Source organism: Amblyomma maculatum, chromosome 3 (assembly GCF_055883805.1).
Source record: "Amblyomma maculatum isolate TAMU_Amacu chromosome 3, ASM5588380v1, whole genome shotgun sequence".
Taxonomy (NCBI): Eukaryota; Metazoa; Arthropoda; class Arachnida; order Ixodida; family Ixodidae; genus Amblyomma; species Amblyomma maculatum.
This window is the reverse complement of record NC_139346.1, coordinates 131,568,252-131,595,407: the sequence shown is the minus strand read 5'-3', so window position 1 is coordinate 131,595,407 and position 27,156 is coordinate 131,568,252. Positions and strand designations below refer to the sequence as shown.

Sequence of the window (27,156 nt, the reverse complement as noted above, 5' to 3'; positions counted from 1 at the left end):
AAAATTTACAATAAAGAAATCGGTTTAAGAACACATAAGCCTTACTTCGAATAAGTTAGGACACACGACGATGTACAACGGCCCAACAATGATAGCTGTAAGATTTGAATCACTCTTCACTCTCATCTTTGACCAGAAACAACCAAGTTAGTTATTCGTTCGAGCCATTCTCCTAGATTATACTAGACAGGAACTGCGCTAGGAAGTGTGAACTTGAGTCTTCGTCATTCAATTGGTTTAACAAGCTACAGGTTTTACCATACTTCGCTCCCGTTATGCCTTACAGGTTAGGTTACCCTCCTTGCTTCACCATTTTTCCAGGTCACTGCAGTAGTGGTGATTAAAATTGTGAGAGGAAATAGTAAATCATTCGAAAAGTTACGCCTGGAACGCGCTTATCACTTGTATACCGCAAACTGTGAAGCTAAAGACGCCTTTCTACAGGAACACAGTGGCCAGCGAAGCTAAGCGTCTACCCAAGAGGTACTTAAAAGACCCTGTTCGCATAACGTTATATCATCCCTTTTCGAATTAACGTCGGCTCCTGAATGTCGTTGTAAGCGCTAAACACTAACTAAACCTTACCAGATTTCATTCCCTAAACCTCTCGTTCTTGGTTTTTGCTTCCAATTTTTATCTCTATTTCTTAACCTCCTGTCGCAATCCGACCGTGTGAGAGTAATACTTGCTTTCTAGCTAGCACATACAAATAGTTAAAGCTCATAGTATTCAGAATCTCATCACCTTCGTAATAGTCCTTACTACGGCTCTCTCGTTGGATGGAGTTACGGAACGCCAGTTTCCGGCGTAAACTGACGTAAGCACGAAGACACGTGAAACAAAGAAAAGAAATGAAGAGGCATGAATCCATTGGAAGAGAAATGCCGAGCCCCCGATCATTTACGCGGGCGTTGGCGGCAGCACCTGGTAGTGATAGAGAAGCTTCTTGCTCCGGTACCAGCTGAAGCTGTTGTCGAACTTGAGTACATCTGTGAAAAGCAGGACAGCACATAAATGCAGCGAGGCTGTCAAGTGAATTCGCTCCATCAATTTAGTGCATGGCGTTCAGCTTCTACTTTCACTGAAGCCCTTCAGGTGAATTCCGCTTAACGTCCAAATCTTATGGAAGCAGTAATCTATGTATGTTGCTTTCGCTGCACGAGGTGCACAAATAATATATCCTAGAATGGGCCTTCGAATATGCGAAGTAGTGAGAGAACAAAACCAAAATAGATAATGGGCTCTGACAGTTACAGTTTTACAGAAAGTGAAAACGTTCCTTTCAATATGATGTTTCTGATATCATCAAACTATACTTTCTCTCTCGAAAATGCAGTACAATAAACTGCGATAACAGAGAGCAAGTGAGATGACTCGATTACGGCTATTTGTTGCGCAGATGAAATCAAAACATAAGTAACAACCGATAACAAGCACTTCTTGCGTCATCTGCCTCCAGAATAGGTTTAGTTTACAGAAAATTGCATTAATAAAGTCCTTCTTAATTAAGGTGGCCACTGTGGACTAGGAGACACTTACATTTTCCGGGTGTATTGCAGACCAACATGCCGTCCTCGGGCACCAGGTGGCAGTTGACTCTCTGCATGGCGACCAGTTCCTGGAGCTCACCGCTACTGCCTTCCTCCGTGCCATTGGAGTCCGGCATGAAGAAGACGCCGAAGCCGATGTCGTAGTTCTCGGTCTGGAACTCCCAGCGCAGGATAGATCCGGCCTCGGCCACTTCCACCGTCAGGGGCACGGCCGACTTCTTCTCTACCACGCACATCTTGAGGTTCTGGTCCGAGGACAGTCGCCGAGAAGGCGCCGTGTAGCACGAGCAGGGCACTGGACCACCGGTGCCCACCTGCGAGCACGCAGCGAAGAAAGTGGGTTTTTGCTGCGCGAGCTTTTTGTTGTTATTTTTTTTAGGTTACATTGAGCGGCGCGTTGTTTGTTTGTTTGTTGTCTAAAAGCAGAAATGAATATGTGCTCGCTATTTATTGTTTATTTTGAGGTTATGTTGGTTTGCGCTATGAATGTGGATGTTTTCTGTTGCAGGAATTGCGGCAGCTTTAGCTGTATGTCGGTGTCGCTCGGCTTGGTTTATCGGGTTTAAAGTCCCAAAGCGTGTGTGTTGCTATGGTTTCTGCCAATTGCAGTAAAGCATACTTCAATATGTTTCACTTCTATCGGCTGCGACGAAACTAGAATCGATCAGAACGAATTCTGTGCGCATTACCAGGAGCTGAGTGACCACCCTACCTTCTTGTGTCAACACCTAGCCGGTGTACTTGGCCTGCACGATGGCCACATAAAAGAAAGAAAACTAAAAAGGGCATATAAAGAAGGAGCATACCAGATACTCCATGCGCAACGTGTCGACACAAAACTAGCTGAGAATTCTTGCTTAAGGACAACCTATCATATGTGCTGTCCTGAGAACCCACCCCAGATTGCACGTTACTCCTGGTGACATCATCATCATCGTCATCATCATCAGCCTGACTATACCCCCTGCCGGGCGAAGGCCTCTCCCATATTTCTCCACTTAACCCGGTTCTGTGCTAGGTGTATCCACTTGACCCCGGCGAATTTCTTAACCTCATCCGCCCACCTAACTTTCTGCCGCCCCCTACTACGCTTTCCGTTCCTTGGAATCCAGGAATCCCTTGGAATTCCTGGTGACACGAATCAAACATAAAGGAGACGTTTTGTATGTTCGTGCAGCTAACAATTTTCTTGCTGAAGAGGACCGAAATGCATTCGGCGGTTTGTTTTGAAATCCTGCTTATGCCAGTTTAACAGTTTGTGGTGTGAGGGTACAGTCCCGAACGAGAGTGGAAGGCCGGTGACCTAGTATACGATCACTCCTAAAAAGTAAACAAGCCACCGCTAAACCTCCCATTGCGCTGTCAAATCGCACTGTCCAGTAGCATCGGCAAAGCCATGTACAAAGATCTGTGGTTGCATGTGACACTACAGAGCTACCACAAATATATTAGGCTTTAACGTCCGGGCTTCAACGCGAACAGCTCTGTTATTGTCAACGTCATTAATCTGGTGTCATCTGTTGACCATCAGACAACAATGAAGAGCTTGACCGCGTCTATGTCCCTGGCAATAAAGTCGCCTACGATGTCATTAATCACCGCATTTTTACTGTTTGCAAGATGCTAAATTTATAGTCGCATGTCCAGTTGATACAACGGTAATTTGTACAGCACACTGCTTTTTGGATGCACTGAAAAGAACGGACCAGCGTCTTCTCAATTCGTTTCCTGTGAAGCCCCACATGGGAAAGCCATGACCTCAAAGCCTTTCAACCTAGCACCTGTCAGCCCGGTACACCTACCACCACAGCTTGCGCAACTCTCAATGCATGCGGATGACACTTGTTTCTGAGCTTAAGGTGTCCAGCGACGCATGTTCGAAGAAAGCTTCGAGAACGGCAAGTATTCCAATGTTCTACCTCCGCCTGCAAGACTTAGAGATCTCTAACAAAAAGTTTTCCCATGTAAGGAAATGAGCGCGGCCGGAGAACGGTGGTACTGTGGGAAGCGAAAAAAGAAAAAATAGTTGTTAGGCTTCCTGCGCTTGAGTGGGAGGTGAAAAGTATTGAAAGTTGATCAAAAGAATGTCATAATACAGGGGAACAAGGTTTCTTCTTCGTAGGGACGTCGCTACAGTATATTTATAAGTTAGCACAAATCAGGAATCGATAATATACTCGAATTTAGTATAGTTTTCATAGTGCCCATACAATCGTGCCTGCATATCATTTCCGTTGATGATGCAAATGCTTTATTTTTCTCAAAAGCGTAGTGCAAGTGCGTTGCCTTTCGCTTTCGAATACCGGTTGCTTTCGAAATCATTTCAGCTTCGAGCAATACCTACGCGTAGCAACATTATATAATCTCGTAAATTGGATACGGTTGGATACGGAGATTTTACGATTGTCATGCACGTAATCTTCCAAGGACACAAGCAGGAAATGTTTCATAGCGACAGTTATGCAATAACTGCCAGACTAATGCCGCATTTAAAAAAGACGCAGTCAGTGCTACACGACGGCTATTATGGGGTAAAATAACGACGTGGATATTAGCAAGCAAGCTCGGCGCTAACAGCGACTGGCTGCCGCTCTTCCTTCAGCATAGCTAAATAACGACCGAGGAAATTGCTTGCAATGGTGCCATTATTCTCAGTTTAGCCATTTGTAATTACGGCCGGTATACCGCAATCATATATCAGCAGTTAGCTGGACCGATCACTGGGCTTTCGAAATACATGCACCGAGATGCGGCAACACATGTGCCACTCCTATAAGGAAACTTACAATGTGCGTACATCTTGGGTCTCCGTCAGGCCCAGTCATGGTTCCGCCCCAGTGGACAGGAAGCTCTTCTGGTGCGATGTCTTGAAGCAGGGCTTTCTTCCAGTTGTCTGCACAAGAAATACGTAAAAAAAAAATAACAATCAAGAGACAGGACAGTGCACCGCACCAAGCTCCTAAAAAACCTACATACTAATGAATGATTCTTTAGTATTTGTATAATTACAAGTACAACCTTATTTTACCTGAAATATAACTCATTAGGCTACGGAACGGAAAATGGTAGGTGTAACGCTAAGAGATTGGAAGCGTGCAGTGTGGGTCAGAAAAATAACTCGAATCAATGACAATCTGGTGGAAATCAAGAAGAAATGGGCACAGGCGGGGCATGTCGTGTGAAGAGTGACATAGTCGCTAAAGGTAACAAATTCGATTCCAAGGGAACGGAAATTGTAGCACGGGGCAGCAGAAAATCAGGTGGATGAATGAGACTAAAAATCAGGTGGATGAATGAGACTAAGAAATTCGCAGAGGTCAAGTAGATGCAGCTAACACAGGGCTGGGTTAATTGGAGGAGTATGGGAGAGGCCTTCGCTTGCACAAGGGTATAGTCTTGATGATGATGATGATATCAGATTAGAAGTGAGAAAATACAGTATACGTCTGGGTGGAACCTAAATCCACGATCTCCGCATGTCGCGTGCAGTTTGTACCTAATCAGCTACTACTGCGTTTTTCCAATCTTCTATTTCGAAAGCATTTAGTTTGCATACATGATGAAATCTATCATTGAGCACAGCTACTCTAGAAAGTGGCGCTTAAAGGATGGGGCATGCTGCTGATCTCGCCCATCTCTAAATATTAATGGTTGGTTGGTTGGTTGGTTTGTGGGGTTTAACGTCCCAAAGCAACTCAGGCTATGAGAGACGCCGTAGTGGAGGACTCCGGAAATTTTGACCACCTGGGGTTCTTTAACGTGCACTGACATCGCACAGCACACGGGCGCCTTGCTTTTCGCCTCCACCGAAAAGCTGCCGCCGAGGCCGGGATGCGATCCCGCGTCCTTGGGAACAGTAGTCGAGCGCCGTAACCACTGCGCCACCCCGGCGGGGTAAATATTAATGGAATGAGATATGAATATCAAAACTGGCCGGAACACAAGAAAAAAGAAAGCGAGCATCTTTAAAGTTTCGTTATGGCGTTTTGAAAATCTTGCCAACTGGTGCAAATCTGCCGCATATGCAACCTCTTTGGATTCTTGACTGTTACATTACTTCGTTAGTATTTACAATGCTGCGATCACTAAAAAAACAAAAAAAAAACAAACTTCGTGAGCACTGCTAGCACCCTCTACTGCTATCTTTAAAATGTACTGACCTCAAGCTATCCCATAATCACGCGCTCTTCCTCAGCCTTCAGTTGCTTGTCACTTCACCACGGGAGACGCTTAGATACTATAGTGTCACCTCAAATCTAATGGCCACTATGCACCGAAATATTAATGGAATTCTGTGCATAGTGGACATTAGATTTGAGGTGACACTAGTATCTAAGCGTCTCCCGTGGTGAAGTGACAAGCAACTGAAGGCTGAGGAAGAGCGCGTGATTATGGGATAGCTTGAGGTCAATACATTTTGAAGATAGCAGTAGAGGGTGTTAGCAGTGCTTACGAAGTTTGTTTTTTTTTGTTTGTTTTTTTAGTGATCGCAGCATTGTAAATACTAACGAAGTAATCTAACAGTCAAGAATCCGAAGAGGTTGCATATGCGGCAGATTTGCACCAGTTGGTAAGATTTTCAAAACGCCATAACGAAACTTTAAAGATGCTCGCTTTCTTTTTTCTTGTGTTCCGGCCAGTTTTGATATTCATATCTCACAGTTCAAGTACCGTCATCACTGAACATAATGTAATCGGTTGGAAACAAAGGTACGATCTCAGAACATGCAGGCTCGGGCGAACATTTGGAAGTAGACGATAAATGTCGAGGCTGCCAACTGTGCGGCGCAAGCAGTTGCCCTTGAGGAACCCCACTTCCGATCGTAGCACGGATCAGTATGCAAATACGAAGACAGTAAATTGGGTCAAGGCGTCTGAGAACCGGTGCACTTTCGATGGTCAGCAGATACTATCCGTAAACCACTCGACTTGCAACGCTAGCGTGTTACGCGAGCAGTCAAGCCATTAACATCATCCCTGCGCTGCGCACACGTGTCGGCAGTGACCCGGTTTTCCGGGAAGCCACTGGTGATATTCACAGCACGGCATCAAAAAAACAAAATAACAAGAAATGTTAGCCCAAGGTTGTTCTGTATCTTTTGTTGTCTTACTTGCCAGGTAACATGTTTGCAGTCACGAATGACATAAGGGTGGGTAATAGTGAGATAACATACCTTTGCCAAACACGTGTATTTTCTTGGCCGTTTCTTCGCTGAGAAATGGCTTGACCATGTTGTATATGATGGGGTAGATCTTGGGCGCTGAAATGAGCGAGCGTTTAAAAGTTCGTAATGTTAGGTAACAGTTAGATGAACAACCGCGGTCACAGCCGATGCTTGAGGCGCAGTCAGCCACTCGAAGCCCCGACAATAAGATACCGTCAAGCATTGTATAGATACGCATCATTTTCTTGATAAAAAAAGAAAACACCCACACACATCTCTGGACTCACTCCGTTAAGAAAGCAAGTATTTTTACGACGCCCGAAAATTAAAGAAGGCAAGATTCACGAGGCAGCAAATGTTTTCGTTGCATTTAGCTTATTTTAAGACTCGTGATTGTAAGAAGTGCCAAGGATGAATTATGGCGGCATTGGTCCATCAATCCAATGATTACAAGGGCGGTAAAGCTTTTGGACCACAGTATGGACAAGGCATGCATTTTGTTAATAAAACAGTGCCCTCGTTTGGCGTGCTTCGAAACGCACCTTGGCTGCATCAACTCGTTGCCATCGTGGTTGCCATTAGGAGTTCATACCGCTGGGAATAGGTGATTATAAATCAACGAAAAGATTAAACTGCCCTCTTATTTTTCGCATAGGACTCTTGGTCGATGAGCACACGTCAACTCCGATCATGATTTGCAAAAACCGCAGCAGTCCTGTTTTTCATATTGTAATTATTGGAAATAACGGTACGTCGTAATCCTCATATACGAATCAGTAGCTAACAGGAAATCAGAAAAAAAAAGAACATAAGCGACGACCTTAGTTCAAGACTCACAACTGTACAAGCGAGCAACATTAATTACGGCAGCGCTGGTCCTCCACTGTTGGTGATAGATGCGATGCATTACTGCGCAACAACGCGGACCTTCAACTTACCGTTTATGACGTAAGCCTTTTTGAGCATTTCTGGGTAATTGTCTTCATACATAGTTACCAAGTTGATGATCATATCAAGCGCTGCAAGACGAAAGAAGGAAACATTTCAGGCTTTGCACCACAGAGGGTGTCGAGGCCGTCAGTTCGTCATGATGAATAACGAGAAAGCACCGGCACGCGCAACAACTGCGCAGAATGTAGCGCGCAGCGACAATAATTTTTCGAATGGTTTACTGTGGTATAGAGGTGTTTTGTAACACACATTTCTGCATTGTGGAAGAGCAAGCACAGGGTGCACAGTTCCAGTCTAACGTTTCAGCTGTAGGGCTTGTTTTAGCAATGACGCGGTGTGTTTCGTTCGTTCCACACGTCTGCGTGCCTGCAGTCTACACGTTCGCAAGATGACATGCCACTGACCTCACTGACTCATATGCGCGACATTACAGTGTTCTTTCAATGATAAAACAATAGGAAGTTCGCTTCGAAACAGTATGCTTTTTGGTCGAGATATTTTACTGAATATATTTAAAAAGCTTCTACTTCGCATAGCGATACTGGGGTGGGATATTTCAAATAAACCAAAGATAAAGTTCTCTAAATTAGTGAAATCGCCAAAGATGTAATAGCAGCTTTGCTTCATTTCATCATTTTGATATTAAATTCGACCTTTTTCACATACATGTAAGCATAAAACAGTTGTTTATCTTTTCATATTTAGGGTGTCGTATCACCGCTTCACCGTATCACTCATTGTACCTAAATGTAAGACGACAAACACATCTTTCCACCAGATTGGTACACAATAAATTAACACCAAAAATAAAAGCCAGCGTTTTAGCTTCTAACGCGGAGTGGCTTGAGGCAAAACTTTCGCGTCTTCTTCAGAATCGCAAACATATATGAGGGAGCACTTAAAACCTACTGTTTTATTAAAGATTAGCACTTTCTGTCTTCTTTGGATACGTAGCCAGCCTTTGGACGCAAAAATTGCTTACCTGGTTTCCATGCAATCTGCTTCAGGTTGAAGTTTTCCAGGTCAAATATAAAACTGTGCATCTCTATGACTCGACCAAGCTGTGAAAAAGAAAAAAAAATAAGACTATGTCAACAACGGACATAGTCTTAGGATCTCCGCATGTCATGGAGATAAATAAGGGTCTACAGCGTCCATAGATGGAGTGCGCACTGTACAACTTGCTTTTACTGCATAATGAGAAACTGACCTGTTGTGCGCATACAAGACAGAGCAGCGTGAACGTGCTGCGAGTGACATTCGAAGCACGTTCCTCCATATTCGTGTCCGAGCAAACATTCGCAAGTTCCGCTTTAGATTTTATTTCTTAGGTCAGTTCTGAAACCAGGTTTACGAGTGCCAGTCAATTCAGTCATCATCATCATCATCATCATCATCATAATCATCATCATCATCATCAGCCTCACTATACCCACTGCAGAGCGATCGCCTCTACCATATTTCTCCAATCAACCCGGTTCTGTGCTAGCGCATCCACTTGACCCCTGTGAACTTCTTAACCTCATCCGCCCACCTAAATTTCTGCCGCCCCCTGCCACGCTTTCCTTCGCTTGAAATCCAGTTTGTTACCCTAAGCGACCATCGGCTATCCTCTCTTCGCACTACATGTCCTGCCCATGCCCATTTCTTCTTAATTTCCACTAGAATGCCATTCATTCTGACGTTCATTGAATGACGTTCATTGAAACGATTTGTGGCTGTGGCGCTGGGTGAGAGTCCCTGTTGGGAGACACCATTGGCCATCGCCACAGCCCGTGCTCTCTCGGGCAGGTCCGAGTCGGACAGGGCCGCCTCCCAGCCCTCCATAGTTATCATCATCCTCTAGAACGTCGGTAACTTTAGTTATTTCTCTGACCCACTCTGCACGCTTTCTATCTATTAATGTTACCCCTGCCATTTTTCGTTCCATAGCCCTCTGCGTTGTTCTCAACTTAAGTAGAACCCTCTTGGTTAGCTCCACGTTTCAGCCCCATAGGCGAGTACAGGCCAGATGAAACTCTTGTATACTTTCCTCTTGAGCGATACCTAGGTAAGCTGCTAGTCATATTATGCGAGTGCTTTGCAAATGCGCTCCCTCCCAATCTTATTCTTCTTTTTATTTCCTTTTCATGGTCCGGATCTGCGGTTACTACCTGTCCGAAGTAGACATATTCACCTACTACTTCCAGCGCTTCGCTACCAATCGTAAACTGCTATTCCTTCCCGAGGCTGTTGAAAATTACCTTAGTCTTCTGTATATTGATTTTCAAGCCTACTTTTCTACTTTTCCTGTCTAGGGCACCAATCATTCTTTGCAGTTCATCTCCAGAGTTAGTTAGCAAAGCAATGTCATCAGCAAATTGAAGATTACTAAGGTATATTCTCCATCTACCATTATCCCTAACTGCTCCCATTCCAAGTCTCTGAATACTTCCTCTAAGTAAGCTGCGAATAGTACTGGGGAGATCGTGTCTCCTTGCCTAGCACCTTTCTTTGTGAGAATTTCGTTACTGTCTTCACTGCCTTACTGACTTCGCTGCCTAGTATGTTACCTGCTAATCTTATCCATTCTGTCATAGGAGGTCCCCCGGACAGTTTATACTTCGGGACCTCCTTCTGTAATACTGATCATCATCCATGCACATGTACCTCACAGTGAAATTAAAGATGAAAGATGAAGATGAAGATGTCTTTATGCAGAATTATGGTTGATGTGCAGCCACTATATATATATATTCCAGCACTTTCACGTACTGCTCGTCTACCCCCTGATTTCGCAATGCCTGCATCACCTCCGAGGTTTCTACTGAGTCAAATGCTTTTTCGTAATCAATAAATGCTATGTATAAGGGCTGGTTATATTCCGAGAATTTTTCTATCGCTTGGTTGACGGTATGGATATGATCGATAATAGAGTACCGTTTCCGAAATCCTGCTTGATCCTTTGCTTGATTGCAGTCTAAGGTTGTCCTGATTTTATTAGCGATTACCCTTAGTAAATACCTTATACGTAACAGACAGTAAGCTGATTGGTCTGTAATTTTAATGGTCCTTAGCGTCCATTCAGTGTTGTGGCCGAAACATTACTTGATTGCTGATGCTGAAAACGTTTCCAGATGAGGAGGCTACGGATAAAACGCCATAACCGAGAGAATAAAATTTTCGTCTGAATTCTATTCAAATTTGAATCCTTTTTGGTAATTAATGGTTGAGGCAATGCCATATCCTTTCAGTCTTCCGGATCTTCCAGTGTGAGTGGTTGGCAGTGAGAAAAAAATAAATAAAAAATACGTGATCTTTATATTACCCTGGCCAACGTCTCTACCATTGTAAAAATAGAGGAGGCGTTGCCCTGGTGGAACCTTTGCGTTCGCGAAGGTTTTCATGAGTGCGGTCCATCAGAGCTCTTCGTCGCGCCAGCAGTTACTGCTGGCTATAAATCCGGCTCTGGTGGGCAGGTGGGTAAAGCATAAAAAAAAAAAAAGGGGCGGGGGGGGGGGGGTGAGCGCGCATATCGTACCTCAACGGACTCACGAACAAGATTCGAAGTGATGCAGCTTTAGGATTTTCTGGGCAATTGTATGCCGGGAGCAATTACTGATAAAACTAAAATAAGTATGCAAGTAATATTAAAAAAGAAGCAGAATGATCTAGAAATAGCGTCGAAAAACCCAGATCTCATCGCTTTTAAATCGCAAAGTGTGTCCTGCACAAGCTCGCTCATCTGTCGCTCAGTGATAGCTGCATTTATTGAACCGAGCGCCGCTTGAAATAAAAAGCAATGCCTCTGTGCAAAAAAAAAAAAAAAAGAATTGGGAAAAATAAACGCAATAACACTGTCGATGTCTTCTTTTAACGTATTTTTTGATGCGCTGGCAGATACCATTCATGTCCTGCTGCTCAAGGTGAGATATTAATGTCAACGATTTCTTTGCGCGCTCAAAATTTCTCACACGACGAAAGCGTTCGCGAAATAAGACTATGCTGCGCGACCTTGAGCAACCCTAAAAGCTCAGAGCGCGACTCTGACTTTTTCTGTTATGTGGCAGTTGCTTGACTCATCGCTAATTTGCATTCATGGTGTAGGATGGCACGAGCAGCGTGATCCTCGCTCTGACGGTCCGATCAGTTTGAAGCGCTATCCGTAGCGAGATTGGAATGCTACGAAAGCTTGAGCCGTGTCCCTTCTTTCGCACTGCCAGCATCTCCCGACTGAACTGTGCGTAAATATTTTTCACTACGCAAGCGATTTCATTGCACAGCTTATACGAGTCGATCGAGCTTACAGAACGCCTCGCCTACGTGCAGAGACAGGAACGGTAGCGGCGTTAGGTTACTGCACATTCACATTCGTATTTAAGCCGCGACATTTAAAGCTGCATGCGCCCTTGAAAATAGATTACTCGTATTTCTGGGCCGCTGAATTTTCTCCGTTTCTTTATTTTTTTCGCGGGGAAGGTGGGGGGGGGGGGGGGGGTGCATTGCAAACTTGTGCCGTTACATTTCTATTCGACATGAAAACTTCCGACCTTCCAGGAGATGTTCATTTGAGGGACCGTTCTCAAATAACGAGAAATCAAAAAACATCAAGGGAGCTGAGAGCGAAGTGTCCTGAAAAACTAAATGGAGACTTTTCTCATTCGCAAAAAGAATTTAGCCTGTAGGGAATTGTGGGCACGTTAATAAAACAAAAAAAAAATAATTTTCTGATATTTTCAGTGTGCCTAAACAATGTTCGGGGTTTAGCTACATCAGACCACGTTAAGTTCTGTTATCCTGAGAAATAAAACCAAAAATCATGTGTGTGTGTGTGTGTGTGTGTGTGTGTGTGTGTGTGTGTGTGTGTGTGTGTGTGTGTGTGTGTGTGTGTGTGTGTGTGTGTGTGTGTGTGTGTGTGTGTGTGTGTGTGTGTGTGTGTGTGTGTGTGTGTGTGTGTGTGTGTGTGTGTGAGTGTGTGTGTGTGTGTGTGTGCGTGCGTGTGTGTGTGTGTGTGTGTGTGTATGTGTGTGTGTGTGTGTGTGTGTGTGAGTGTGTGTGTGTGTGTGTGTGTGTGTGTGTGTGCGTGCGTGTGTGCGCACACATTTAAAATTATTTCGCAAAAAAAAACACATTAAGCGGCTCAACATTTTAGGAATTTGTGCAATAAACAGCGCCGGTGTATGTCTTTCTTCGTTTCCTTGTGTCCAGTCTCTTGCGCTCTTCCATCACCATGTGGGATGATAGCCTACGCTATGCGTCATGCTCTAAAGGCGAAACTTAAATGCTCTCCATTGGCTTTTTTTTTTTATTTTCCCAGTCTAAGATGATTGCACATACACACAAATAACTTATCTGAAGCGTAGTTTATAGTTCGAACAATCTACGCCTCGAATGAAGAAAACTGAGAGCACCAGATATCGCTTCCTATAGGCATACCATCCAACTTGACAAATTCCTCCTCAATTGCATTGTTTATAAAAGAGCGTATTATTTCCAGGCACCAAGTGGGGATGTCATCTTGTCTAGCAGGAATTGGAAATGTAGACGCGCCATTCAATTCCAGATAATAACCACACACATTTTGAGAAATAACTTTGAGAAGGGAACATCGTATCACTGTACCATTCGTTTAGTAACAACTGAAACGGTTTGTTTAGGTATAACATGGCAAAGTGAAGTGCTGAATGTTCTTGCACGTCTACAAGTCTTCACCGTGACTCTATGAATTGTACCAATAAGCACGAGTATGAGGAAGGTCTAGTACGGTCGGCCAAAGCAGTGAGCAAGAGGAAGAGGCTTACTTTTTCCGACTGAGCCGCCATATCTTGAGCACTGAATTCCAGCTGTTGAATGATGTGCCTGATGAAGTCCGACTTCTTCACCGAATAGAAGAGGCCTGGGAAGAGAACATAAGGAAGAATAATGAACAAGAAGTGGGATTGGTTTATTCTGTGGCGAAAAGAAGACTGATGTAGTTCACAAATAGATTTTAATTTTGTTTTTATAATTTATTTTTTCATCAAACATTAATGAAAAAGAGGTTAGGAAACAAGGGACGCTATGCACGACTTATTGGCTACAGATAGATTATCTCTGCGAAGACGCGCAACAATGTATTTTATCTTCTTCGTAGAGGTAAGCAAAGACGAAAATTAAGTAACTGCATGCCGCTCAGTCATCTCGGATCTGCGCAGCCTTCCACACACAGTGTATATATATTTATATATATATATATATATATATATATATATATATATATATATATATATATATATATATATATATATATATATATATATATATATGAACGCCAACTCTCGACAAAGGACGACGCCCCGCAAATGTGCCGATCTGCAACCCGAGCGCAGACAAAGAAGCAGACGTGGTGTCGGATACGAACGAGACAAGATCGCTGTGGCCATGCTGACCTAATTTTGTAATTATTAGGTTTATTAAACTCAGTTTCATTTGTTGACTCCTAACAATTCAGAAGAGGGATGGGCAACGTACGCCTGAACGAAGTAACCATCCAGCCCCACCATGCCAGTCACCCGCAACGGAGCATCTTCAACGGATACGACCAACTAAGATGGCGGACGACCGGGCAGCGATGGCTGGAACGACGACTCAGGTCAAAGCGCACTCTACGATACGGTAACCAACGGCAGCTTACCTCAGATACCCTAGTCAACGATCAACGTGGCAGAAATCCTGCAAATCAGCGTTCAGGCAGCAGTGAGAGAAGCTATCAGTGGAATTGCCTTGCTTCAGACGCGGCAAGCAGCGGCTACACCCATCGGCTCGGCAGAAACTGCTCGGTTGGTGCCTTCATTTGATCCAGTTCTTCGAGCTCTCCAACGGCACACGCGTGGATACGGCGCGTGGACGATTGGCAGAAGTCTACCATTGCTCCGACCGGCTGACATCTGGAAATGCGCTCTCAAGGTTGGAAGGGCCTATGAAAACATGGTATGACTCCCTCCCCTCCGTGAAGAAAAACCTGGCCGGAATGGAAAGAGGAAATCAAGCGCGCCTTCCCATGACAGCGGGATCGCAACGACTCCACAGGGAAATGGAGGAGAGAAGACAGAAGCGAGGTGAGCCCATCGAGTGATATTACTATGACAAGCTCTCCAAAGTTCGCCGTTGCGGACTCACAGATGAAGCCTGCATTGAGTACCTCATCGCGGGGCTCTATGACGACGAGGTCATTAGAGCAGTGAGCGTACGCACGTACGAGTCAACAAAGGATCTTCTTCACTGCCTGAAGCGCCTTGAAGAATGATTAGGATACATCGCTTCAAAAACTTTCAAACCAGGTGGCCTCCCAAATGCTCATTCTCCCGCTATTTTCAACGCCCATAGCAACAAAAGCGGCACCGCAACGGAGGGCGCAATGCACAGCATGTGGGCGAGTGGGTCATCAAGAAAACGACTGCAAAGCCAAAGCAGAGAGAGGAGCGCACGTCGCTCAGAACGTCGTCGGGTTTGACCTCCGAGCCGCTGAAAAGGCGAACGAAAAGTATTTCATGATGGCGAATGCAAACGGCTACGACATACGATCATACGTCGAACTCGGTAGCCAGTGCGTAACTCTGCGGAAAGAGGATAGAGACCGCATCGGAATCGCTTACTCGAAGTTGATCAAGCCGTTCACCATAGGGGGTTATGGGGCAGGGCATGTGACACCATGTGGAGAAGCACGCGTCGCTCTCACGGTCGACCAAGCTACAGCGGGCGTTCCTGTGCTAATTGTGCCCAACGCGTCACAGTCCATACCCCTACTTGTGGGTCAACCATTTACTGAGAAACCACACGTCACGATTGTGAGGCGGAAGAACACCGTGCGGATATTTGAGGAGCATGATAACGTAGATCATAGAAACGACAAGCTTCAGTTAATTGAAATCCCAGAGCTCCCAGAACGACCCATATGCCTTTGAGCAAAGGAAACAACGGTGGTACCCCACAATGCGTCGGTTTCGTTAAGCTCCACGCCACAGGCAGCGCACCATGCTCGGTTACCACTTCCTCAGCGTCCTCAGCGTTGACGGGGCCAATGAAGCATGCGTCCCGATCATGAACGTTTCTAATCATGACCTGACCATCAAAGAGAACGAACGGATTGCACGTGCGGCAATTTGCTACCCGGACGAAACGCCACTGCGAGAGGGTGAGTCGGACACCAGTGTTGTTCAGCTTTCAATGATCCCTAGCGAGAACATCAAAACAGGCCCAGATGTTACTCCTGAAGAGCGAGAAAAACTTGAACAGCTTGTTTGCGAATATCGAGACTGCTTCGCAAGCACCGTTTCAGAGATCGGCTGCACGAATGCCGCTGAAATGAACACTCAGCTGACATCACTGGAGCCAGTGAAATTTCGTCCTTACCGACTCTCCTACGCCGAACGGGCACTCATAAAGGAAACGATCAAAGAACTATAAGACAAATTCAGAAGAATCGCAATGCGAGGACGATTCCGACCGGTGTGGTCGGTGAAACAGGATGGCCGAATGTGAACACTAACTCTCGACAAAGGACGACGCCCTGCATAAGTGCCGATCTGCAACCAGAGAGCTCGAGCCATCTGCAGGTGTGGAGAGCGATGGAGAGAAGGACGAGTGCGAAGGACGTGCGCCAGCGGCGCTGCCGCCGCGTCAGACAAGACAGCTGTGGCCATGCTGACCTAATTTAGTAATAAGTATAATAAACCCAGTTTAATTTGTTCACTTCTAAAGTATATATATATATATATATATATATATATATATATATATATATATATATATATATATATATATATATATATATATATATATACATATATATATATATATATCAAAGGGGCCGACAGTCACTAGTCTAAGGCAAACGTTGGAGATTTCTTTTTTTTTATGTTTGGTTGTTGGTATTTGAAAATAATTAGTCTCATGGTGATTATCGGGATAACGAATATTGTTACGGACGAAGGAGGAAGAAGAGGGCAGTGGCGCGGGCAGGAGCGCGCACGCTACGCCTTCACACGTATTCATTAAACATCATCTCACGACCATCGAGCATCTTCTTTCTGCCCTCTGTTCTCCTGTTGTCATTGCTTGCCGCCACGTAACAATATTATATAAAAAGCGGAAGGAAAGGCAACGCACCGATGGTAGGAGTCGAACCCACGACCTCCGAATGTCGCGTCCAGTGCTCTTCCAACAAAGCTACGTCTTTTTTTTTTCTTTATTGCATAATTTATTATCAGATTTATACAAAAAGAGCATTACTCCACACACACACACACACACACACACACACACACACACACACACACACACACACACACACACACACACACACACACACACACACACACACACACACACACACACACACACACACACACACACACACACACACACACACACACACACACACACACACACACACACACACACACACACACACACACACACACACACACACACACACACACACACACACACACACACACACACACACACACACACACACACACACACACACACACACACACACACACACACACACACACACACACACACACACACACACACACACACACACACACACACACACACACACACACACACACACACACACACACACACACACACACACACACACACACACACACACACACACACACGCACACGCACACACGCACACACACACACACACACACACACACACACACACACACAGATACTATTACGCGACAAATACACAACATGTGTTAAAACCACGCGATTTGGGCTGCGTGATCCATTACAAATCAGTCATTTGCAGCAACACTTCCATTCTCGGAAGCCACTCAGGCACTTCGTCTTGTGTCTTGAGAACGTCAATAACACTCGCAACGGCTTCGCGAAAATACTGCCTTATTTTCCTCGCATCAACGTCTGCACGCCTGAAAGCCATTCTGGATCGCCAGATACTGTACAGGCCCAATAACACGACCATATCCAGTGGTAGCCCATCATTATCTTCAATTGGTAAAAATCGAATTCCGAATACATCCACGGGTAGGTCTTTTTTAATTGTTCGTTGTAGAATGTCCCAGAAGAAAATGACTTCCCAACAGTCTCAGAAAACGTGTTCGATAGTTTTCGGTTTGCGGCATATGAAACAGTTATTTCCCCAAGGTACAAAAAAACTTTCATTTCTGAATCAGTCTTAGCTTTCTTTGCTATGGAGCCTGAAAAAGAAAGTTTTTGCTCTCCCTGGTACAGCCATATCTTTGACTCGGTTAAGGACTGACTTCTATGGACCTGCACAGTACGACGATCTGTACAATGGGATCGGGAGAAAGACATCGCACAAGTCCTTGTAAAATTTCTTTCGCGTCACAATTGATAAAAATTCAAGCGAAGAACGGGCTCGCAATACACGACATGACAAGTACACTTCTTTAAGGATTCCGAAAATCCTCCCTTGCATGCTCGCCGAAGTTACAACAAAATTTGGTAGCTCATTGTTCAATCTAGCCTGACGCACAGTTCGTAAAAATGGGTCCTTTGTATCACGAAAGAAAATAAAACGGTTAACCATTTGGCGCAAATACAAATGCGCCAAACCAACTCCTTCAGAGCGGACGCGATGAAATAAGCTGGTTCGGCGGGTGCGCTCCCAAGTACTTCCCCACACAAAAATGGCAAACACACGGTGTAATCTCTGCACATTAACACGAGAACAATGCAATACTTGTAACACGTACCATATCTTGGTAACAAGAAATATATTGCAAATCGTAGCACGTACAAACATAAACCAACCGAATCCGTTTAGTCTGTCGGCCTTCTCACGTACTTCTAAAACCTGCTGGTTCCAATATGACTCACTATATCGGTAGTTTTCCAGTGGCACTCCTAAATACGTCACTGGGGTTGTTACGCAAGGCATGTTCACGAAATTCGCAGGGGTTGTGTGCCACTCTCCATGCCAGAAACCCAGACACTTATTCCAGTTCACAGCACTACCACTCACAGAACAAACGTCCTTCATTAATTTGAGAACGCTGCGAATGCTTTCGTAGTCGGTACAGAAGACTGCAATGTCATCAGCATGCGTGAGTATGCGGACCTCTGCTGCATGCAAACGAAAACCTCGGATACTGCTGCTCTCGATAATGCTCAGACAAAATGGTTCAATATACAAGTAGAAAAGCAATGGCGACAAGGGGCAGCCTTGACGTACAGAGCGTTGCACTTGGATGCGCTCACCCACGTTCTTATTTACTTTGAGGCGCGTCGTGCACCCTCTGTACGCCATTGCGACTCCTTTGCAAATAACTGAGCCCACAATTGCATGCTCTAAAATTGATAACAAGACATCATGCGGCACCTTGTCGAAGGCTTTCTCTAGGTCAAGCTGGAGCATGGCAACACTCTCATGCAAGGCGTCGCAACACTCCAGCACAGACCGTGCTTTGTAGATAGTAGTATATATGGTTCGGCCTTTAATGCCGCAGGTCTGATGCGGTCCTACGAAAAATTCCATTACATTTCGAAGCCTTTTAGCTAGAGTTTTCATGAAGATCTTATAATCTGTGTTCGCCAGGGATATTGGCCTGCAAGCGGTAATTTTGTGTGTGTGCGTGTGTGTGTGTGTGTGTGTGTGTGTGTGTGTGTGTGTGTGTGTGTGTGTGTGTGTGTGTGTGTGTGTGTGTGTGTGTGTGTGTGTGTGTGTGTGTGTGTGTGTGTGTGTGTGTGTGTGTGTGTGTGTGTGTGTGTGTGTGCAAAGAAACCTAAACAATGAATAGAAATCAGCAAAACGAAGAGTGGGCTAGCCTATTGCGAAGCCCATAATGCGCAGCTCACGACGAAACCAAAGCTGTGCACAGAGTTACTAAACGGTACATGTGTCAGGATACTCCTGAAATGCCCTGAGTGCCGGATCGCCCCTTCATTCTGCTTTTTGTTTATCGCCCATTTGTTTTTCCATCGGTGGCGTATAAACAGCCCCGAAAAATATTTGTGGCTATGCTGCTGCTGTTCTCACATATATTTTAGTGTGAAAATCTGTGAAAATCTCAAAATTGTTCTTCCGGTAAAATCAGTACAGCTGGCGAATCGGAAATCACAGCACTTCAAGAGTTGTGTTTCCATTTCAATGCCCATTGTGTACCACAAATGCCTTTTTTTTTCTCGCGAATGTAAGGCTGTTATTGAAAACTGCGAGAATTTAGGGATTTTGGAAATTGAATTTGCTGGAGGACATCTAGTACCGAAATAGTTTGCCATCAAGGCAATAGGAAGTATGCACCGTGTCCCTGTGGCGGCCATCGATTTGTAAGCAGAAAAGAAGCAGGGTGCGTTCGGATGATTTGCCGCCTGTAGCCTATTAGGTGTCCGCAAGTAATGCACGCGTAATATGAGCGAACATGCACTGGCAGGTCCAGCGTCTTCCTCTCGGAATATCCTGCGCTGCACGCCGGCATCTCGCTTACTGCATGCGGGATGACCTGTGCAGAGAAAGTTTTCCTTCAATTAACTAAGCACGATGTGGTGGTGCAGGCATACCGCGCTCCTCGGCTTTTTTTTTCTTTTTCAGCGTATGTTAAAGCACATTCATCTTTACACTGCGCAGAATTCTGGAAGATTGCGTACTTCGCGCACTAAACCTTGAAGAAGTGTATGCATGTACGCGTCTGCAAGGGTACGTGTTAACAAACAACGAAAAAAAAAAAGAAGAATTGATCCTTTTCTATATTGTCTTCATGCTGGCAGCATGCACAAAGTGGCCTACTGCACCAATTGTAAAGACCAATCCACTTCATCCTTCTTCTTCCCTCCCCTCACCCTCCTTTCCGTTTAAGCAAAATACAGCATGAACGCCCACGAGGGGTAACTGTCCTGATCTTGCTCTGTGCACTGGCGACGCGCAGAAAGATTCAGGGCTTGTATTTTAGTGTAGCCTTTCTCTTCGTCTTCTGCGTTTTACATTCTTGGCTATCGCTCACAGCAATTCTTTCCTTTTATTTCGAAAGTTGTTGTCCACTGAGAGGGAGAAATGGCGTTTATCGAGAAACCGGGACAGAGAAGCGTTCAAGTACAAGGTTTACGTTTCGCTAGTTGGTTTGTTCTTATATAAATAAAGTGAGCATTTGTCCCTATTCCTTTTATTCGTGAAGACATAAAATCGTTGTTTACAATAAAAATGACTTATTTGCTTTCAGGTGGCGCCAAGGTGTGAGTATATAGCATCAACTGTTTTTTCTCTGAAGTGCCCCTGTAAGCTCGTGCGTTTTTGAAAGGTGTAGTTACCACAGCTTGGGACTTCATCGGTTTGTCCGCGCAGAATCTATGTATAGAAGTGATCGCGAATCGAGTGTAGGACGCGGTTATAAAGCCTGCTTACAATGGCTTACTCTACGATCATTGCCGTAAAATGCTAGTGCCGAAGCATGCAACAATGTGAGTGTTATCAATGCCATAAAGTCGTTTTAGCGACGACGTCGAAATGTAATGTGCGGCGCATCATCGACCTCGGCGTTGTCTTTGTGGTGCTGAGACAGCCGAGTGCCGTCATTTCACCCACCAAGTTGGCGGCCTATAGTTACAGCTTGAAAACTCTTTTGGGTGATTTGGCGCTTTTGTTTACGACTTTGCGAACTCGCTTCGATGTTCCTCAGACGGAGTTCGAACTACTTGGCTTCCCAACTGCATTTTGTGATGAATTGGGGAGACAACGAGCCTGTGGTGCCACGCGTGGGTGCGTGAGTACATAGGCGAGTGCAAAGAGCGCATCATGCTATATTTCACCAGTGTCTAAACTGTACATAAATGTCTAGGAAAAGCAGACTGTATCTTTGGACGCATTTTTGAACCACAGGGTAGATCACCCTCGGAGAGTCCTATTGTCATGACTCCGTGGTGAGTTGCCTTGCACAAGGAGGAGGAAGAGGAGGAAAGGCAGGGAGGTTAACCCGTGAAGGAAGCGGTTTGCTACCCTGCACTGGGGGAAAGGGGTGAGTGGATATAAAAGTTGTGAGAGAGGGAGTTTGTACGTGCAGGGCTGCTTGCCATACCTATCATACATCTATCATATCACGCTAGCACAAGATAGCGCGACATTGCTGAGGGCTTATGGGTGCGAGGCGACGAACCCCCTTTAGGTCGAACACATTAGTTGAAGTTCATTCTTTCATGGAGTATTTGGCGCTTCGTTCTCGGGTTTGTCTCCTATTATGAACAGCCAAATATGGAGCCAGACTGGCTGGTTGACCTGAAGAAACGAAAAGTTTCGAGAATCACGCTGTTTCACTTGGGCATATGGGATTTGCCGCTATTACCATCAGTGAGTTGTGCCAATCGAAGTCGTAATTCATGGACAATTGCAAAGCTGTTTGCGAAGGCTGCAGCGTTTACTAACAAGTAGTATTCAGAAAGTTGGCTCCAATGCTCAAGCATTTTATTAATGCTGTCTTGTTAAAAAGGAGCTCTGCGAGAGTTGGATTTCAATTTTAAAATTTCTCGTGCATATAAGGACATAATATGTAGGACTGACACATGGGGGCAGAGTCCAATCCTTACCGCCGGTGCTAAAAGCCAGAAAGCCAGAAAAAGTTATTTCTGATCTCTCTTCACGAATTTGTTACCGGCAGTTATCAAATAAGCCCCACCGGGGTGGTGCAGTGGTAAGACGCCCGATTACTGAGCCGGAGCTCCCGGGTTCGAACCCGACAACGGCGGCTGCGTTTCGATGGAGGTGAAACGAAGAGGCGTCCGTGTGCTGTGCGATGTCAGCGCTCGTCAAAGATCCCCAGGTGGTCGAAATTACTCCGTAGCCTGAGTGACGACCTAAACAATGAAGATTCTGTCTACTCCCCTTTATCCCCATCCATGGCCATGAGCCTTCCCGTTCACGAAAGGACATTCAATCAACCCTTCACTACGGCTCCTCTTTTTCTCTTTCTACTTTCACTCCCACCTTCCTCCCTTCCCCTACGGTGCGGTTCAGGTGTCCACAGAAAGCAAGTGTGACAGATACCTTTCCCTTCCTGTGAACCAATTAATTAATAATTACGTATCAAATAACGAGTTGATGTACTTAATGTACATAGATGATTTTTTTTTCACTTGACAAATTTTCTATTCGGGGCATATTGAAAAAAAAAATAGGAAAGGGGGGAATTGAGGCCTTAGAAACCATTCTTTCATTTCCATGACTAACCCATGGCTGTACCGTACAGACCGCTTTCCCGAGGAAAGGTAGGACTACTGAAGCTGTTGCCAGGTACATACAGAGCAGTTGTCACAAATCACAGACGTCGAACAAAATGCAAGAACGAGGCTGTTGTCAATCGTCAGCAAACTATCGGTGACTAGCAGACTGAGAAAGAGCCGCTTCTGCCAAGTACAAATCAATGATAAGTCCCCCTCCGAGTTAAAGCTACAAGAAACGGACGTTTGGTGCAACCTTTGCAGGAATCCCCCGTGGTGCTATATATTCGTAACAAGACAGTAACCCTTCACTAGGGCGACCTGCTGGCGCAAGGATGGAATTCGGGCAGATCTCAGGAGGTTCGGAAATGAGTTCCTTCACATTTCGACATGCAAACAAATATTTCTGTTGTCGTCTCCCACCTTTGATGTCAGTGTAGCCGAAGGGAATGATCCAGAGTGGACAGCCTTCTTTGTCGTGCCCCACGAGGCCTCCTGGGTAGTACTTCTTTAGTACCTGCGCAAAAACCACACGGCCTGTAACATTCCTTGCTGATTTATTTGGCACGCTGATTATATTTATTCATCATCGCTCGCAAGGAATATTTCACGTATAGCAATGCATAGTATCAATTTAGTAATGCCAACTGCAGTGAAAAGAAACAGGTTATGCACAAAAGGTCGGAAAATAATGCATTCACTGCATGGTGGATATCCTTCAGGTTAGCCTGCCGCAAAGGATTCAGGCGCGCACCGTGCAGTTAAGGCACAAGAGCGAAATAAGGGGACGTTCTGAGGAAAAAAAATCGTACTGTTATCATTCAATCCACCGACAGTTTCGTAAGCTGTAACAAAGTAGAAAACAAAGCGCAAGATTGTTTAAAGACTGCAAAGTCAAGTCATTCGTTTTAAACAACAACAATAAAAAGACAATTAATTTTTTGTCTGCGCGTGCTGCATCGAATTCCCTGAATTTCCCCATTAAGACCTTATACGAGTATTTAGGTTAAATGCATCATCGACTAACCTTGTCGCATAGCTTTCATCGTAAGGAGGTGTAGTAGGTTTTACTGTGTGGCGCCTTGTCTCTCTTTCTAGAGCCCTCGCCTTCGTATTTTTCTTTCTGGAAGGGACACTTACTACCTTGTCGAATTTCGCGAAAGATGCTCATATATTACATGTTTTTTCTAAATTGTTTACAGCTAAGTCTCTCTTCCAATATATTAGCAGGTTGCGCGTATTTTTTAGGACACAATACAGAAAGTACGAACTTAAAAGATTTTGATTTACTGCAGGTGTCACTCGGGACATATAAACCGAGGAGTTCCTCTCAAGTGTGTTTTCACGTGTATGCGCCTCGCTGCCTTATTTAGTTTCTTAAATGTTTCGCTTGCTGAGCAAGAACAAAAGCAAAATGTTCTTTTAAAAGCCTCAGCTCTGCGAGTTTTCCAAGTTCAGCTTGGAAAGAAGCGCAGAGCCAACAGCAAATATCGATAAAGGAGCACAGAGCTTTCAGGGGCTCAATACCTCTTCAGCGCTTTTGAGGTCTGGTATGTTTGCGGATGCAACATTTCTTGCAATGTTTTTTTTTTAATTGCAAGAAATCGAAAGTTTGGATAAAAGGAAACTATAACCAAACACACCTTTTTGCCTTTGTTGAAAATTTCATAGTTAAATAGTTGAAGCTTGTAAGGAACGAGGTCAAATCCCAAAATCCTCAGCGCAGCGTTGTATAAGTCATGTGAATGAAAGGTATTCGACTAAACGTAAAATCGGTTTAACAAGTTAAGTCGAAAGGCGACAAAAATATCCTTTGGGAAACACTTTAGATTTGTGCACAGTATATGAGGCAGTTCCACAGAACGGTCGCGCCAGAGGCGATAATGTATACATGTGAAAGTGCTTATCTGCGGATTTCTTTAATGCAGCAAAAATAACAGAAATGGACGTACAATAAAACAACTCATTTATGCCACCGTCAGCGGAATGTTGCAAACATTCAATCGCCATATGCAAATTGCCCGAAAAAGAAAATTTGTGCAGCATGTTTTTAGATTTAGGTTAACAAAGCAACAATCTTTCATTTCAGATTGCTGCTGCAGCAAGGATGCTTCACGTGAGGCAGCAAAAAAAAAGTGTTTGTCATGTAGTGATACGTTGTTTAGAGATACGCCAAGACTATGATGGCGACAATTCGCGCATACACAAATTAAAAAGGGATGCGTGCACAAGAGTCGTGTACTCTCACCTCTGTGGGCTCGTAGTCGTCCAAAATTGTGTCTATGTTGTTTTGTTTGCGCCACTGCAGGTTCTGCGTGGAAGAGGAAACAATACTTATCGACAAAAAGAATCGAAGCTGGTGGGCTAAGAAATGACTTCACTCAGGAACGCCCACTAATCCCAAGTAAAGTACATTTATTGTTAACAGAAATTCATTCGAACGAAACTCAATAAGCAAACATGAAAGATAAACACGTCATGCTTAAGGTCTCACAACAACGCTTAGTAACTGCAAGCGTGGATCTGAAAATGTCTTTTACAAGTCTTTCTTACGCCCTTTTATCAAGTACAAAGTAAAGTGAATGCTGATTTTCCGCATACCGCCGTTTTCTATTGCACTAAGCAGTTTTCAGCCCAATTGAATAAGTCCAGACTTCTTAAAATCTTCTGTCCAAAAGTGGCATGCGAGTCTACATTTATCTTCGCTACAATGCTTTTCATGGGGGTTTAAGAGGTCTCAAATGAAGACTAAATTATAATGAATAATAGTCTTGCATCCAGAAAATTTAATTCCAAGCCACGCTGGCAGTTTTGAATACGGCTTAGGAGCACTTGTAACGGAGAAAAAAACCTTCCAACTATGCCGTAGAGCCTGCTCGTGAAAAGACATTAAAATTCATATCTTTTTCTTGTTAGGAAGAAACGGACAGATGATACCTGTTCCTAATCAGAAATAAAGAGAGGACGTTTAATACGAGTCGTCAGAAGATTGCGTTGTGTCGTATAACATAAGGAGTTAATTCAAGACCATTCCTGACAGGAATGTTTCTAGCGACATGCACTGTGGAAAGAGACCGACAATAGCAGACGGCATATACCATGGCTTAAGTTTCTAAGGAAACCATATCGAAAATAACATAATGCACTCAGTACACTGGCATGACTTCTTGAAGTCCGATTTTACTGGCACATAGTCAAGTTAATGTATGCTGTCCTTTCGGCGGCTTACTGACCTACCGTCTCGCTCACCACGCTCGCTTGATCACTCACTCACTCACTCACTCACTCACTCACTCACTCACTCACTCACTCACTCACTCACTCACTCACTCACTCACTCACTCACTCACTCACTCACTCACTCACTCACTCACTCACTCACTCACTCACTCACTCACTCACTCACTCACTCACTCACTCACTCACTCACTCACTCACTCTTATATATTCACTAATTAATTAACTCATTTAAACACTCATATAGCCTCAATCATTCCAGCTTATTTATTTCTATCTTCCCTTCTGTCTTCGCTTCCTCCGCGCAACTTTTAACAGCAATGGCTAGAAGGTTTAAAATGTACAAATGCAAGTAATAAATATATGCTTATGCTAATAAAACCATTTCTATTCTTCACCCACTCAGTTCAGTTTTAATTTTGGTCATCATCCAATGAATAATACCAGGGTTTCTACTGAGCCCGCCAGTAAAAGAAAATCACAGCTTACCTCCCGCAGCATGGATTCAGCTTGGGCGACGTTGAAGTTTCGGGCTATGAAATACGAAAACACACGAAGAAAAAGAGAAGTTCGGATGATGCAGATTAGGTGGTGGTAAAATATTTGTGGACTTTTCAAGTTTCTGATTTTATGATATAAGTTGCAATATTGAGCAGCTGAGATGATTAAATATTCTCGCATATGAGCTTTGAGCTTTCGTTTACTGTTATACTGTTTCATCGCAACGTTATAGCCAATGATGCTTCCATCAGCCATCGAGTGAAGTCTAGTTTTGTCGTTCCCGCTCTTGCAATATGCTTGAGCGATCAAAGCTACTTGCGACAAGTAATCGCCTTCGAAGAAAAGCAGTTAGTTTCGGAGTTCATTTTCCGCGCTGCGATTATTAATGACGCATCTTGTCGGCTACGCAAGATATAACTGTATATGTGGTACTTAAAGAAGCTGCACCAATTTCATCCTCACGCAGTTAAGGCTTTGATCCCTTATTCAAGCAATGGAGCGATAAATCAGCAGCGGTAAATTCTAAGACGGCAGCATTTCTAATAATAAATACAGAAAATAAAAAGCAGCTTTGCAGAAATGCATAG

The 27,156-nt window shown here is 44.3% G+C and overlaps 1 protein-coding gene and 1 pseudogene across 1 annotated transcript in view; one reads left to right on the top strand and one right to left on the bottom strand.

The window, feature by feature from the left end:
- Nucleotides 1-900: 900 nt before the first annotated feature.
- The window catches only part of LOC146196043 (SEC14-like protein 2), a 96,054-nt gene continuing 69,798 nt past the window's right edge, over nucleotides 901-27,156 (bottom strand). The window contains exons 3-12 of the mRNA XM_084596322.1: nucleotides 26,558-26,601; nucleotides 25,080-25,142; nucleotides 23,255-23,348; nucleotides 13,447-13,541; nucleotides 8,649-8,727; nucleotides 7,654-7,734; nucleotides 6,725-6,811; nucleotides 4,337-4,443; nucleotides 1,540-1,864; nucleotides 901-989 (exon numbers count right to left, since the gene is read on the bottom strand). Of these exons, the coding sequence (XP_084452448.1) occupies nucleotides 901-989; nucleotides 1,540-1,864; nucleotides 4,337-4,443; nucleotides 6,725-6,811; nucleotides 7,654-7,734; nucleotides 8,649-8,727; nucleotides 13,447-13,541; nucleotides 23,255-23,348; nucleotides 25,080-25,142; nucleotides 26,558-26,601 (1,064 nt within the window). The remainder of the gene's footprint in view (nucleotides 990-1,539; nucleotides 1,865-4,336; nucleotides 4,444-6,724; nucleotides 6,812-7,653; nucleotides 7,735-8,648; nucleotides 8,728-13,446; nucleotides 13,542-23,254; nucleotides 23,349-25,079; nucleotides 25,143-26,557; nucleotides 26,602-27,156) is intronic.
- On the top strand, nucleotides 13,757-15,588 carry LOC146196044 (uncharacterized; annotated as a pseudogene).